The following is a 13,337-nucleotide window of genomic DNA, read 5'->3' as shown; positions in this document are numbered from 1 at the left end:
TATATATATATATATATATATATGTGTGTGTGTTTATACATACATATGTTTACACATACATAAACTACCGTTCAAAAGTTTGGGGTCACATGGAAATGTCCTTATTTTTGAAGGAAAAGCACTGTACTTTTCAATGAAGATAACTTTAAACTAGTCTTAACTTGAAAGAAATACACTCTATACATTGCTAATGTGGTAAATGACTATTCTAGCTGCAAATGTCTGCTTTTTGGTGCAATATCTACATAGGTGTATAGAGGCCCATTTCCAGCAACTATCACTCCAGTGTTCTAATGGTACAATGTGTTTGCTCATTGGCTCAGAAGGCTAATTGATGATTAGAAAACCCTTGTGCAATCATGTTCACACATCTGAAAACAGTTTAGCTCGTTACAGAAGCTACAAAACTGACCTTCCTTTGAGCAGGTTGAGTTTCTGGAGCATCACATTTGTGGGCTCAATTAAACGCTCAAAATGGCCAGAAAAAGAGAACTTTCATCTAAAACTCGACAGTCTATTCTTGTTCTTAGAAATGAAGGCTATTCCACAAAATTGTTTGGGTCACCCCAAACTTTTGAACGGTAGTGTATATATATATACTTTATACATATATACTCTATAAATAAATATGTATAGAGTGTATATACTTATTTACTATGTATAATAAATATATTTATATAGCATATAATGTATATATACTGTATAAATAATAGACATACTTATGTGTTATTATTGTATTTTGATCTTTTATAAAGATGTAAAAAACGTTAAGTTGAAAGATGAGAATTATTTTATTTTTGCTTTCAATTGTGCAACATATAAAGATGTAAAATGTGATTGTTATGACTAAATGCTGCATAAACATTTATTATACGTCTTCCAGTAGGTGTCATTTTTCCCCGACAAAGTGAAGCAAGAACAAGACACGTGTGTGCGTCAACGTCCTTCTTTTTAATGTGTTAACTTCTCATAAATCTGTTACACTTCCGCAACAAAATATAGGCAATTATACAGTATGTAAAACAAACCCAACTTTTTGAATTCTTTACACTATGTACATGTCATAACGTGCGCATTGCATCATGAAGAACACACCTGTGTACGTGCGACAATTAGTGTGAGCTTGTGTTAAGGTGGGGAGTAAAGGGTGGTGTTCAATTTAACTAAATAAAAAAACATTAAGGCCAACGTTGTATTTTCTTCCAACAGAAAATAAGCAGGAAAAATGGAAACATGACCAAAAAAAAATCATGCTAATAAAAACATGACAAAAACTAAGCTGAGCGACAAACAAATGCATCATGCAAAGTAGCAAGAGACGGATATGAACTCAAAGTGTGACGTCACTGGCATAAAAACATGATTATTTTACCCCCTTTCGTCTAAAACTTTGCTTTTGAAACCTGTCAACTTGTCGTTACTCAACTGCACCACAGGAGGGCGACATTACAGCCCGCCTAACATTCAGTGCCTTTCTGTTACTCAGCTTTTTGTCGTCTTAACAAACACACGGGGGAGAGAGAGAAAAAACAAAATGCTCCCAGCCACTAAATGAGGAAATATGGTATTTAGAATATCACCCACTGTACAAATCTAAATAATATTTTCTATATGTGCTTTCCACTGAAGGATGTCAGTTTTTGTAATATTTTTTTTTTTGTGGAAGTTCCATTAGTGTTTGAGTTCATCACAGCTTGCACCATTGTTAAAAAACAACAACTATCAGCCCTTTAAAACAACAAAATATATTTGTGTTTTGGACTATTTTTGTTAAAATAGTTCTATTTACCATTATTGTTCATGAGTGTGACTTGTTCAGTGCAAATCTGTCAACATTTGCCTTTGGAAATTAGGGCAATTTCCGAGAAAGTAAGGGAATTTTTGGGGGAAACAAGGGAATTTCCAGGACAAAAATTCTAGGAAAATAGGTAAACGAGGGGAATCCTGCGGAGATTATTTTGTGGAAATAAGAGAATTTTCCTGGGAATATTTTGGAAAAATAACGGAATTTTCCCGGGAATATATGAGAATATTTTGGGAAAATAAGGTGAAATTACCTGCAAAATAAAGGAAATATTCCTGAAAAATAATGAGAATGTTCCTGGTAAATACGTGAAATTGTCCGGGAGAATAAGGAAAACTGTCCTGGAAAAAAAGGCATTTTTTTCCCCGGGAAATTTTCTTGAAAAATTGGAGTCTTTGTACCCATTACCTTCGAAGAAGAGTTAAAACATATGGAATTTGCTGCACTGTAAAAGAAAAAAAGGCAGATTTAAAAAAAAAACAAAAACCCTGCAGCCCAATCACCAGAATTCTACAGTAAAAATCAAAGTGGTAACGTTTTACTACTTACTGTAATTCACTGTTACAATTGTTTTTTTGTTTTTAAATGGTGTAGTTTTCCAATTTGCACTAATTGGGTTTAAAAAGCATGTACATGTTTACTGTAAAAGCTAAGTTTTCTATCGCAAAATCAACAGATTGTTTACAGTGCGTAACTGTTGTAAAAAAAAAAAAGGAGCGTGCTGAGAAAGAAAGGTCAAACATGTCAGGAAAAGAAAGGTTTGACAAGGAGTGACACATCCAAAGATAAAAAAAAACGACATTTTAAATAAAAGGAAAAAAAAAGGCAAGATGAAACATTTTCCTCGACTAGTGCTGAGAGTTGATGCTGCACAATTATAACACAAACACTCATACCTTTTTTTCTCTGTGCAAATGTTTAACACCAGTGGTTCAAATAAAAAAAAGAGCATTAAAAACTGCATAAAAATGTTTTTTTTCTTCTAAATGGCAGAAAGAAGTGAAAGGGTGATGCGTGGGCGTCCGTTTTGTGTCGTCCATCTTCCAAGTCCTGGCGTGTTTGCAACTACGCACGCGTCTAACGGTGGAACCACACCACTTTTAGTGTTCCTATCTGTCCAAAAATACTACATTTATATGTACAACCATTAAATACACAGCACTTTAGCACTTCTGGGGCCACGACTGTTGCCAAGCGGAGGCGGGAAAGCTTGTTTTCTTTTTCTTTTTTTTGAGGGGAGGGGTTTTCCCGCTCAAAAAGGAGGAGCCTCGTCGCGGTGGTGTTAACGTCATGCCACAATAAATAAAAGTGAGGGGGGGGTCTGTGCAAGATGTGCACCACGAGCAGCGTGAGGACACGCCTCCGTGCTGGGCAAGGGGCGGAGCTTTCCTTTTTTTTTTTCTTTGAACGCACCGCGGTGCCTCTCCGGCAACGCTCGTCTCCCGGGGACGCCGACCTCACCGCGCGCCCGGTGGGAGAGGAAGGGGGCGGGGCTTGCAGGGAGGGGGAGCGGCCTGGTGCGTGTCCTTATGCGAGGTGTTAGCGTGAGTGTCAGTAGCTGTTTTCGTGGCCCGCCAGGATGTACAGGTTGCTGTGGGCGGTCGGGTTGTCCGTCGGTCGACTCTCCAGCACTACCACCCTAAACACACACACACATTATCTTCCTTTTCCATGTCCCAAAACAGAGAGGAGTGAAGCATGAAGGTTTGACAGGAGCCCTCAGCCCAGCCACCACGTATCGGAAGCGATACATCAGACCACATGAGAGCAGCAGTGTTGAGTAAACTTTGGCCAATTTGAAAGGGATAAGGGAAGAAACATTTTTGTTGTTGTTTTTTTACTGACACATCAGTATGAACAGTTGAAGAAATGTGAAATGACTTAATATTTCAAAATGTTTTAAGTGTGTTGCGAATGTGTGAATCAAATTTGAATCAGCAGGTATATAAGACATGTAACTAAATAAGAATTTTTTTTATTTTTTTACTGACATCAGTATGAACAGTTGAAGAAACGAGAAATTACTTAATATTTCAATATTTATTTTTTAAGTGTGTTAAGAATGTGTGTATCAAATTTGAAACAGCAGGTATGTAAGACATGTAACTAAATAAGTCAATGGTCTTTTTTGTTTTATTTTTTACGGACACATCAGAATGAACAGTTGAATAAATGTGAAATGACTTAATATTTCAACATTTATTTTTTAAGTGTGCTGAGAATGTGTGTATCAAATTTGAAACAGCAGGTATGTAAGACATTTAACTAAATAAGTCAATTGTTTTTTTGTTGTTTTTTTACTGACACATCAGTATGAACGGTTGAAGAAATGTGAAATCACTTAATATTTCAACATTTATTTTTTAAGTGTGTTGAGAATGTGTGTATCAAATTTGAAAATTGTTTTTTTGTTGTTTTTTTACTGACATCAGTATGAACAGTTGAAGAAATGTGAAATAACTTAATATTCAACACTTACTTTTAAGTGTGTTGAGAATGTGTGTATCAATTTTTTTTTTTTTTACTGACATCAGTATGAACATTTGAAGAAATGTGAAATTACTTAATATTTCAACATTTATTTTTTAAGTGTATTGAGAATGTGTGTATCAAATCTGAAACAGCAGGTATGCAAGACATAACTAAATAAGTCAATTGTTTTTATGTTTTATTTTTTACTGACACATCAGAATGAACAGTTGAATAAATGTGAAATTACTTAATATTTCAACATTTATTTTTTTTAAGTGTGTTGACAATGTGTGTATCAAATTTGAAACAGCAGGTATGTAAGACATTTAACTAAATAAGTCAATTGTTTTTTTGTTGTTTTTTTACTGACACATTAGTATGAACGGTTGAAGAAATGTGAAATCACTTAATATTTCAACATTTATTTTTTAAGTGTCGAGAATGTGTGTATCAAATTTGAAAAATGTTTTTTTGTTGTTTTTTTTACTGACATCAGTATGAATAGTTGAAGAAATGTGAAATCACTTAATATTTCAACACTTATTTTTTAAGTGTGTAGAGAATGTGTATCCATTTTTTTTTTTTTACTGACACCAGTATGAACAGTTGAAGAAATGTGAAATTACTTAATATTTCAACATTAATTTTTTTAAGTGTGTTGAGAATGTGTGTATCAAATTTGAAACAGCAGGTATATAAGACATGTAACTAAATAAGAAACTTTTTTTTTTTTTTTTACTGACACATCAGTATGAACAGTTGAAGAAACGTGAAATTACCCAATGTTTCAACATTTATTTTTTAAGTGTGTTGAGAATGCGTGTATCAAATTTGAAACAGCAGGTATATAAGTCACGTAACTAAATGAGTCAATTGGCATTTCATGCATTTTAAATACCATTACAGCCTTTAGATCAGGGGTGTCAAACTACTTTCAAATGAGGGGCCACATGGAGAAAAACCTACTCCAGAGTAGGTCAAATCTCGGCACGATAACTTAAAAAGAAAGAAAACTTCCAAATTGTTGTCTTTGTTTAAAAATAGAACAAGCTCATTCTGAAAATATACAAATTATAATGTTGTTGTGTTTTTTTTTTAAACATACATTATGTGGTTAATAGTAGTCTATCTGTATTTGTCGTTATTTATATTTTCTGAATAAATTATGTGATAATGTTAATCAGTCAACTCATTAGTGTTCATTTTCAATCTATCAAGATAGAAAAATAATATCAAAATCAAATTACAGGATGTTATTTATGTAGTTTGCTCATTTTCCTCGAGTACTGTACTAACATCATGTAGCATCATCTACAAAGATACAAATAATTGCTATTGTGACATCTAGGGGCCACATTTAGAACAGCAGTGTCAGAAAAATTGTATGCAAATTATCAAAAAACTTTCCGTTCTCTGAGTTCTCAGTGAACAGACGAAAAGCTGTCTTTGTTGCACCAAGCCAAAGGCTTGGAAAATTCCGCTGTGTACGATGAGAGGGATTATCTAACGTGATCCAAGACTTGCCTAAACTCGATCCAGGACCAGTCCAAGCCCGAGGCATCTTTTCCTTTTGTGTTAAAGTGACCAAAAACAATGGCTGTTTACATACCCCCATTACTTTAGAAACAGCTGTTGTGTAAACAGGGAATGTCCAAATAAAAGAGGAGACGTGAACCTTTTTTGGTCAGAGCGTGGGTGACACTGTAAGAGGTTACAGGTCGACACGTTTCTCCTCAAAGTGAGCAAAATGTAATCCTGTCTCTGTTTATTTCCTTGCTTCTTGTCTGTTTTAATAGATGTCATCGATGTTTAAACCTGACAAGAAGTTTCTTCCATTCGAAAATTTCGGCAAATTTTTTTTACTTGGCAAACTCATCTCGCGGGCCGGATAGAACCTGATCGTGGGTCTGATCCGGCCCACACGTTTGACACCCCTGCTTTATATGTTCTCTTGTACCTATTTGTGTATTGCATTATATTTTGGTTTGTTATAAAATAACAAACATATTTTGTGACCAGCTGTGTCAAACATGATACAAATTGAAAATCACATATGGAAATAATTTTGGTAGAAAAGAAAGATTTGTTCAGAAGGACCAGTAAGAGCTCCAGATCCAAATAATTTGATTATTTAGTGTTTCAGGCAACATAATACAATTATTATTGGGGCGGCATGGCGTAGTGGGTAGAGCGGCCTTGCCAGAAACCTGAGGGTTGCAGGTTCGCTCCCCGCCTCTTACCATCCAAAAATCGCTGCCGTTGTGTCCTTGGGCAGGACACTTCACCCTTGCCCCCGGTGCCGCTCACACCGGAGAATGAATGATGAATGAATGAGTTGTAAAAATGAATGATGGGTTCTCACTTCTCTGTGAAGCGCTTTGAGTGTCTAGAAAAGCGCTATATAAATCTAATCCATTATTATTATTATTATTATTAGGCTATGTCCACAAATACACATGTTTTTCTCATAAATAATTCCATTGCAAGGCAAAACAACAACAAGTCAGTCTCAAGCAGGCGGTGATGTAACCAGCAAGACCATCTCAACCAATCAGGAGCTTGGAGAAAGCTGTTTCCAGAAAAAGTCCAACAATACAGTGGTACCTCGGTTTTGGTTATTAATTCCACCAAATCCTATTAAAACTATTAAAAAAAATTCCAATACACAAAAATGTTAACATAAAACTTTGTTTTGTTTTGAATAATTATAATTGTACATGCATCGAACAATACAAAATCAAATGAACACAAACATGAACAAATAAAATGGATAAAACATTTAACTTAATTCAAAACTGGTGAGTCTTCTTCACCAAAGTGCTGACACTCCTTTTATTCTGGGTGATACAACTTTGTCCCTTCCGATACCACGCCGGTATTGGAGCATTGTGTGCTGGCCAGTACAAATACTAATACGATACGATATCAGCAGGAATCATACATGCTTGTATTATTTTGTAGCGTGGAGGGGAGTCAAACAGAGAATAATGGTAGTTATGAAAAACACTAACCTATTTATTGTTAACCCTCTAGAATGGACTTATGCTGTCTTTAAGTTGAAGTGGAGTGATAATTGTTTTTTGGCAACACAATAATTAATCAAATTAAGCTCATGACAGTAAGTTGAATGATGCAGACACGTTTGTTACTGGATACTTTCTAACACGCTTCTGCCTCGGAGACTTTGTACATGTAAGTAATATGCAACCATGATTATTTGATACTTGTTTGTATTGACAAACTATTATTACGTATATCTAGCTTGTGTGCTTAGCTGTTGTGTAGCTGCTAGCTCTTAGTAACTTATAGCCTAGTATGTTTACCTTTTGTAAATGACTTGACTAAAACAGAATAAATTGTGTGTTTATTGGAGGACATTTAGATGTTTACTGCCTGGCCGGCTTTGCACAAGTAAACACGCTGCAGGACTGCTTGTATCGCCCACGATATCACACACAAGTAAATACGCTGCAGGACTGTTTGTATCGCACACGATATCACACACAAGTAAATACGCTGCAGGACTGTTTGTATCGCACACGATATCACACACAAGTAAATACGCTGCAGGACTGTTTGTATCGCACACGATATCACACACAAGTAAATACGCTGCAGGACTGTTTGTATCGCACACGATATCCCACACAAGTAAACACGCTGCAAGAATGTTTGTATCGCACACGATATCACACACCAGTAAACACGCTGTGGGACTGCTTGTATCGCACATGATATCAAACAAGTAAACACGCTGCAGGACTGTTTGTATAGCACACGATATCACACACAAGTAAACACGCTGCAGGACTGCTTGTATCGCACACAATATCACACACCAGTAAACACGCTGCAGGACTGCTTGTATCGCACACAATATCACACACAAGTAAACACGCTGCAGGACTGCTTGTATCGCGCACAATATAACACACCAGTAAACACGCTGTAGGAATGCTTGTATCGCACACAATATAACACACCAGTAAACACGCTGTAGGAATGCTTGTATCGCACACGATATCACAAATCAGTAAACACGCTTTAGGACTGCTTGTATCGCACATGATATCACACAGAATTAAACAGGCTGCAGGACTGCTTGTATCACACACGATATCACACATCAGTAACATGCAAACTGATATCATCCGCTTTTGCTGATATCGGTATCAATGTCAGACGGGGACACCCCTACCTGTTGTATCCAAGACTGCGTAGATAACAGCTGTGTCCTCACATGACTTAGTTAAATCTGTATCATATTTTAATTTGAGGTTCCACTGTATCGGTGTGCTGGAATATTACACCAACAAAACAAAGGGAAGTATGAATATATTTGTGGACAAGGCCTGTGTGTACTTTGTACTGATGTCATTCATCAAATAAAACATTTGTAAATGGTGAGAGTGCAGACACCAACATAAAACGTTATTCTTTAGTGTGCGTTCTTTAGTCGTTCAACTCGCAAGAATGGTGTAATTCAGGTGATACATTCCATGGCGGTGTCTTCACTCTCATCAATTAACAAGCAAGAGACCCCCCCGCACTCCGGAAAAACACAAACTCTTGGAAAAGTCCAAATGTTCCGGTCAATAAGAGAGAGAGGGAATTTTGCCAGCCAGCAATACCTGGGCAGAGTGACGCCTCTGTCATAAGGATCTCTGTGGTCACCTCGTCTTTTGTGAGAAGGCCAGAATGTTAACGCCTGACTGCATATGTGTGTGTGTGTGTGTGTGTGTGTGTGTGTGTGTGTGTGTGTGTGTGTGTGTGTGTGTGTACCCACCTGTCTGACCCCAGTAGTCTGAAGATGCGTGTGCTGTCCGAGATCTCCTGCGTGATCTGAAAGAGTCCCAGAAAAGTTTATGGCAAGTGTATCCAAAGTCTGACCCCCCTGCACGTTCCAAACACAAAACATGGCCTAAAGCAGTGTTTCTTAACCATAGGGCTAGTAAATGGTACTCAGTTGTAATACACTTGTCCACCACTTGTGGCAGTAATGACAATATCAAACAAACAGAAGAAGTCTGCCGCTTAAGTCATAGAGAAGTTACTTACCGTATTTCCTCGAATAGCCGCAGGGGCGTTAATTAATTTAAAACCTCCTGTCACACCTGCGTTTACCGGAAACCGGCGGGATGGCCGTGCATGCGGTAATTATTTTAAAACCTCTTCTCACTCCGGCGTTTACCAAAAGGAATCCGGTAAATTTAGGCGTGTGCTTTGAGTGTGATGTAAGCATACCATCATGAAAAGCACATTTAATAAAAAAACATTATTATGGTCTTACCTGTACTTATAAATGGAGTCCATTTGCAGCTCCTTCTGACCAAAAGCATCGATAACTTGTTTATAGAAGACTTCATTATTTTATTTTTTCCGTTTTAAAAGTCTCTGTCTCGATGGAGATATTCCTTTAATTATTACCTCCTGCTTCGATTGAAAGTCCAGTTTAGAAAACTGTTTTATTTTAGATACCGGTATGTAATCCTCCTTGTTAAAAGGAAGAAAAAAAAATCTCTTGCTGCGTGTGTTCACTTCTTCTGCAGTACCGGAAGTCGCAAGAAGGATCACTAGCGCGGCAGCGCCCTCTACCACCAGGAGGCGGGAGTCATTTAATGACTTACACAGTATTTCACACACGCAGCTACGGTATATTAATAAAACATAACTGCTTACTGTTCTCTTTAGCATACTGTACCGGTATTCAATAGCTTGGACCTTAAATCCTACTGAATAGCTCTTTATCTTTTTTCCTTTGTGCGATTGTAAACTACTGAAAGCAGCTTCCTCCATTTTGAAAATGAGGACAGATGCGTCACTCGTGACGTAACGAATTTGACCCGGTGGAAGTTCTAGACATATACTAAATATTTTGCGAAACGAGTTTGACCCGGTGAAAATTATAGACATGCGATAATAAAATTAATATTTTGCGAAACGAATTTGATCCAGCTTCAATAATGAACCGGCGATAAGGCCAAGCATGCGTTAATTATTTTGAGAAACGAGTTTGACCCGGCAGTAATTCTAGACGTGCGAATACTATATTCCCTGCGCCAATTCAAGGAAATACGGTAAGCGCAAAAAATATGACTAAAGTGTTGAAGCTTTATTTTCATTTGCACTTAAATTTTATTAACAGTTCATTTAGGAAACATTTATTGAAATAATCTATTTCTTATTAAATGTAGTTAGAATTATTTCATTTATAGAATTATTAAAACATTTTTAATTAATCAATATATATATTTTAAAAGTGTAAATATTGAATAAGATTAAAATTAAGTGTAAGATTACTAATTCAGTGTTAATTTTTGAGTGGGCCCCAGGCTCCTCTGTATTGGAAAAGTTGGGCCCTGAAGTAAAAAAAAAGTCAGAAAACCCTGCTCTAGGAGCCGCTAAAAAATATCTGTTTCCAGCTGTGGCCTGTATGGGCCTCAGCGGTACTCAGTTGTAATACACTTTTCCACCACTTGTGGCAGTAATGACAATATCAAACAAACAGAAGAAGTCTGGAGCTAAAGTCATAGAGAAGTTTCTTAAGCGCAAAAATTATGACTAAAGTGGTGACGCTGTATTTTCATTTGCACTTTAATTTTATTGACAGTTTGATTAAAAAAATATATCTTAAAAATAATGTTATTACATTTAGTTAAAATGTATTTATTTGTATTTAATTATTTTTGGTATGTATTTTCGCACTGTAATAATTGAATACGATTAAAATCAAGAGTAAGACCACTAATTCACTGTTAATATTTGTGTGGGCCCTGAGCCCCTCCGTAGTGGAAAAGTTGGGCCCCGAGGTCAAAAAAGTTAAGAACCCTGACCTAAAGTGTTTCCCACACATTCATGTATTTGTGGCGACCTGCACCAAATAAGTTTAGACCGCCACAAATACATTCCACGCTGGTGGTATGCATCATAACTCCGCCTCTTATCACAGTTCATTACGTACATGGTCTGCCAGAGAGTAAAAAGACGTAGCAACAGGGATCAGTGTTGCCATTTTAGCCACAATGACACTTTAATTAGCCAGTATTCAGACCACCTATTTATATTAACGGTATAACGGTGAATGTTAGTCATGGTTTCAAATGATACTGAAGTATCCCATGCACAACAATGAGTGACACTGTATCCCTGAGGTCAGCCTTTAGTCTTTTTTTTGTGTTTCAACCTTTATTTACCCAGGAAAGTACCATTGTAATTAAGAAACTTTTTTTCAAGAAAGTCCTGTATATTCATACTCCAGTGTAGGTGGCACTGGGAGCAATTGCAATGTGGTCCTCAGTAAAAATTGGTGATTTACTAAGTATTTGCTTTGTCAGCAATGTTAAGTTCATCTAACAGCAAATCATATCTTAACAGGCTTTAGCAGGAAATGAAGTGAACAGAAGATGAAGAATGTCAATTTAAGTGCCCAACCTTGTAGAAAAGAGTCTAAACACCTCTTGTTTAAGGCTTGGACATGAAATCAAAAATAAAACAACCAGCTGCAATTTGGCTAATGATCACACGCCATCGGCCTCACCTCGTTGGTCTTGAAGCTCCGCCCCTGCATGCCGTGCCTCCAGAAGGCCAGCACGCTATCCTGAAGACAGACTGCCAACAAAAACGGGAGAAAGCACTGTGCTTAATTCATGGGCGGCACAAATGTGGGCGCACGTCGCCATGTCGCTTGTTTACCTGTGGACTCGATCTGGAAGTTAAAGGTGAGTTCGGCCGACAGCTTCCTGCTGGATTTCAGTCTGCCCTGGAGGTTCACGATCTTGATGCACCCTGAGGAAGAGTGAGCGCCAAGTCAGAAGGCGAGGCGGCGGAGGCGTTTGTCGTCATCGGAAGGTAAAGTTTACAGCCTACTCACGGTCGAGACAGACGAGGATGGTGTCTCTCTCCAGCTGCGTGACGTGGATCACGCACGTCTGAGGCGTGTCTGCGGCGAGAAGGAACGGGCGTCAAGTTTGCATTCAAAATGGCATCGCCAACAATAACAGAGAAACTTACAGGTATTGTGAATAAAAACACGCAGAGGAAGTTGCTGCTGCGAAACATCACTGCGTTCTTACATTGTGATGCGTTTATGTGGCGTAGGAAGTTACATTATTCTAGAAAAAATCTCTAAAGCAGTGGTTCTCAAATTTTTTTTCGCCAAGTACCACCAAAATGGCCAACATTAAAATACAGTAGCGTAGTAGGCCTAAGTATTCATTAACAACAAGGCACAGGTTTTATTCAACATGTATATTTAATATTTTAGCCACTGTAACATTACATACAGTGTGAACAGTAACACTGTTTGGCTATTGGAGAACTAAACACTAATACCTTAATTAATTGATTCTTTTGCGTACCACTAGATGGAGCCTGCGTACCACAGTTTGAGAATCACTGCTGTAAAGTACAAAATTGGTCGAGACAGACGAGGATGGTGTCCATTATGGTAGCTGGTGTTACCTATTGTGCACATGCCAATAGTGTGTGTGTGTGTGTGTGTGTCTGACCCGTCTCGGTGAACCAGGAAGAGGTAGCGTTGGGGTTGACGGTGTCGAAGCGGACCACCTGGTTGAGCTCCGCCCCTTTGCTGACCGCCACGCAGATGAGAGGGTAGGTGTGCTCGGGCACCACCAACATCTCAAACACCTCCAGTGGACACGGCAGAGGGAAGTCGATGGTCTGTCGAAGTAAACCGTAAAAAAATCAAGAAATTATTTGGTTACTGTGTGTGCGCAAAAAAATAAAATAAAAACAACATAAGTCACCTTGATGAGCATGAACTTCTGCATGGATTCCACCCACTCCAGCAGCATGACATGAGACTGGAAGGCCCCACAGAGGTACTTGTGGCCTGTGTACGGGTTACGCACTATGTGCACAAAACAACAATTGACTACACAGTGACTTGTGTACGGGTTACGCACTATGTGCACAAAACAACAATTGACTACACAGTGACTTGTGTACGGGTTACGCACTATGTGCACAAAACAACAATTGACTACACAGTGACTTGTGTACGGGTTACGCACTATGTGCACAAAACAACAATTGACTACAC

At 37.8% G+C, this 13,337-nt stretch overlaps 2 protein-coding genes across 18 annotated transcripts in view; one reads left to right on the top strand and one right to left on the bottom strand.

The window, feature by feature from the left end:
* The window catches only part of arhgef33 (Rho guanine nucleotide exchange factor (GEF) 33), a 92,677-nt gene extending 87,788 nt beyond the window's left edge, over positions 1–4,889 (top strand). For 9 of the 10 annotated variants that reach the window (XM_062059550.1, XM_062059552.1, XM_062059551.1 and 6 more), the window contains one exon: positions 884–1,498. In XM_062059550.1, coding sequence (XP_061915534.1) covers positions 884–963 — 80 coding nt within the window. In that variant the 3' untranslated portion in view covers positions 964–1,498. Of the gene's footprint in view, positions 1–883; positions 1,499–3,489 lie in introns of those variants that run through there. The other variant, XM_062059557.1, reaches the window with a different exon arrangement.
* LOC133657800 (mitogen-activated protein kinase kinase kinase kinase 3-like) overlaps positions 931–13,337 on the bottom strand; it is a 103,966-nt gene continuing 91,559 nt past the window's right edge. For all 8 annotated transcript variants that reach the window (XM_062059540.1, XM_062059541.1, XM_062059546.1 and 5 more), the window contains 7 exons: positions 13,042–13,145; positions 12,784–12,955; positions 12,147–12,215; positions 11,969–12,061; positions 11,814–11,884; positions 9,063–9,118; positions 931–3,443 (listed from right to left, as the gene is read on the bottom strand). In XM_062059540.1, coding sequence (XP_061915524.1) covers positions 3,356–3,443; positions 9,063–9,118; positions 11,814–11,884; positions 11,969–12,061; positions 12,147–12,215; positions 12,784–12,955; positions 13,042–13,145 — 653 coding nt within the window. In that variant the 3' untranslated portion in view covers positions 931–3,355. The remainder of the gene's footprint in view (positions 3,444–9,062; positions 9,119–11,813; positions 11,885–11,968; positions 12,062–12,146; positions 12,216–12,783; positions 12,956–13,041; positions 13,146–13,337) is intronic.

The sequence above is a fragment of the Entelurus aequoreus genome, linkage group LG09 (assembly GCF_033978785.1).
Source record: "Entelurus aequoreus isolate RoL-2023_Sb linkage group LG09, RoL_Eaeq_v1.1, whole genome shotgun sequence".
Lineage (NCBI taxonomy): Eukaryota > Metazoa > Chordata > Actinopteri > Syngnathiformes > Syngnathidae > Entelurus > Entelurus aequoreus.
This window is presented reverse-complemented; position numbering and strand designations above follow the sequence as displayed.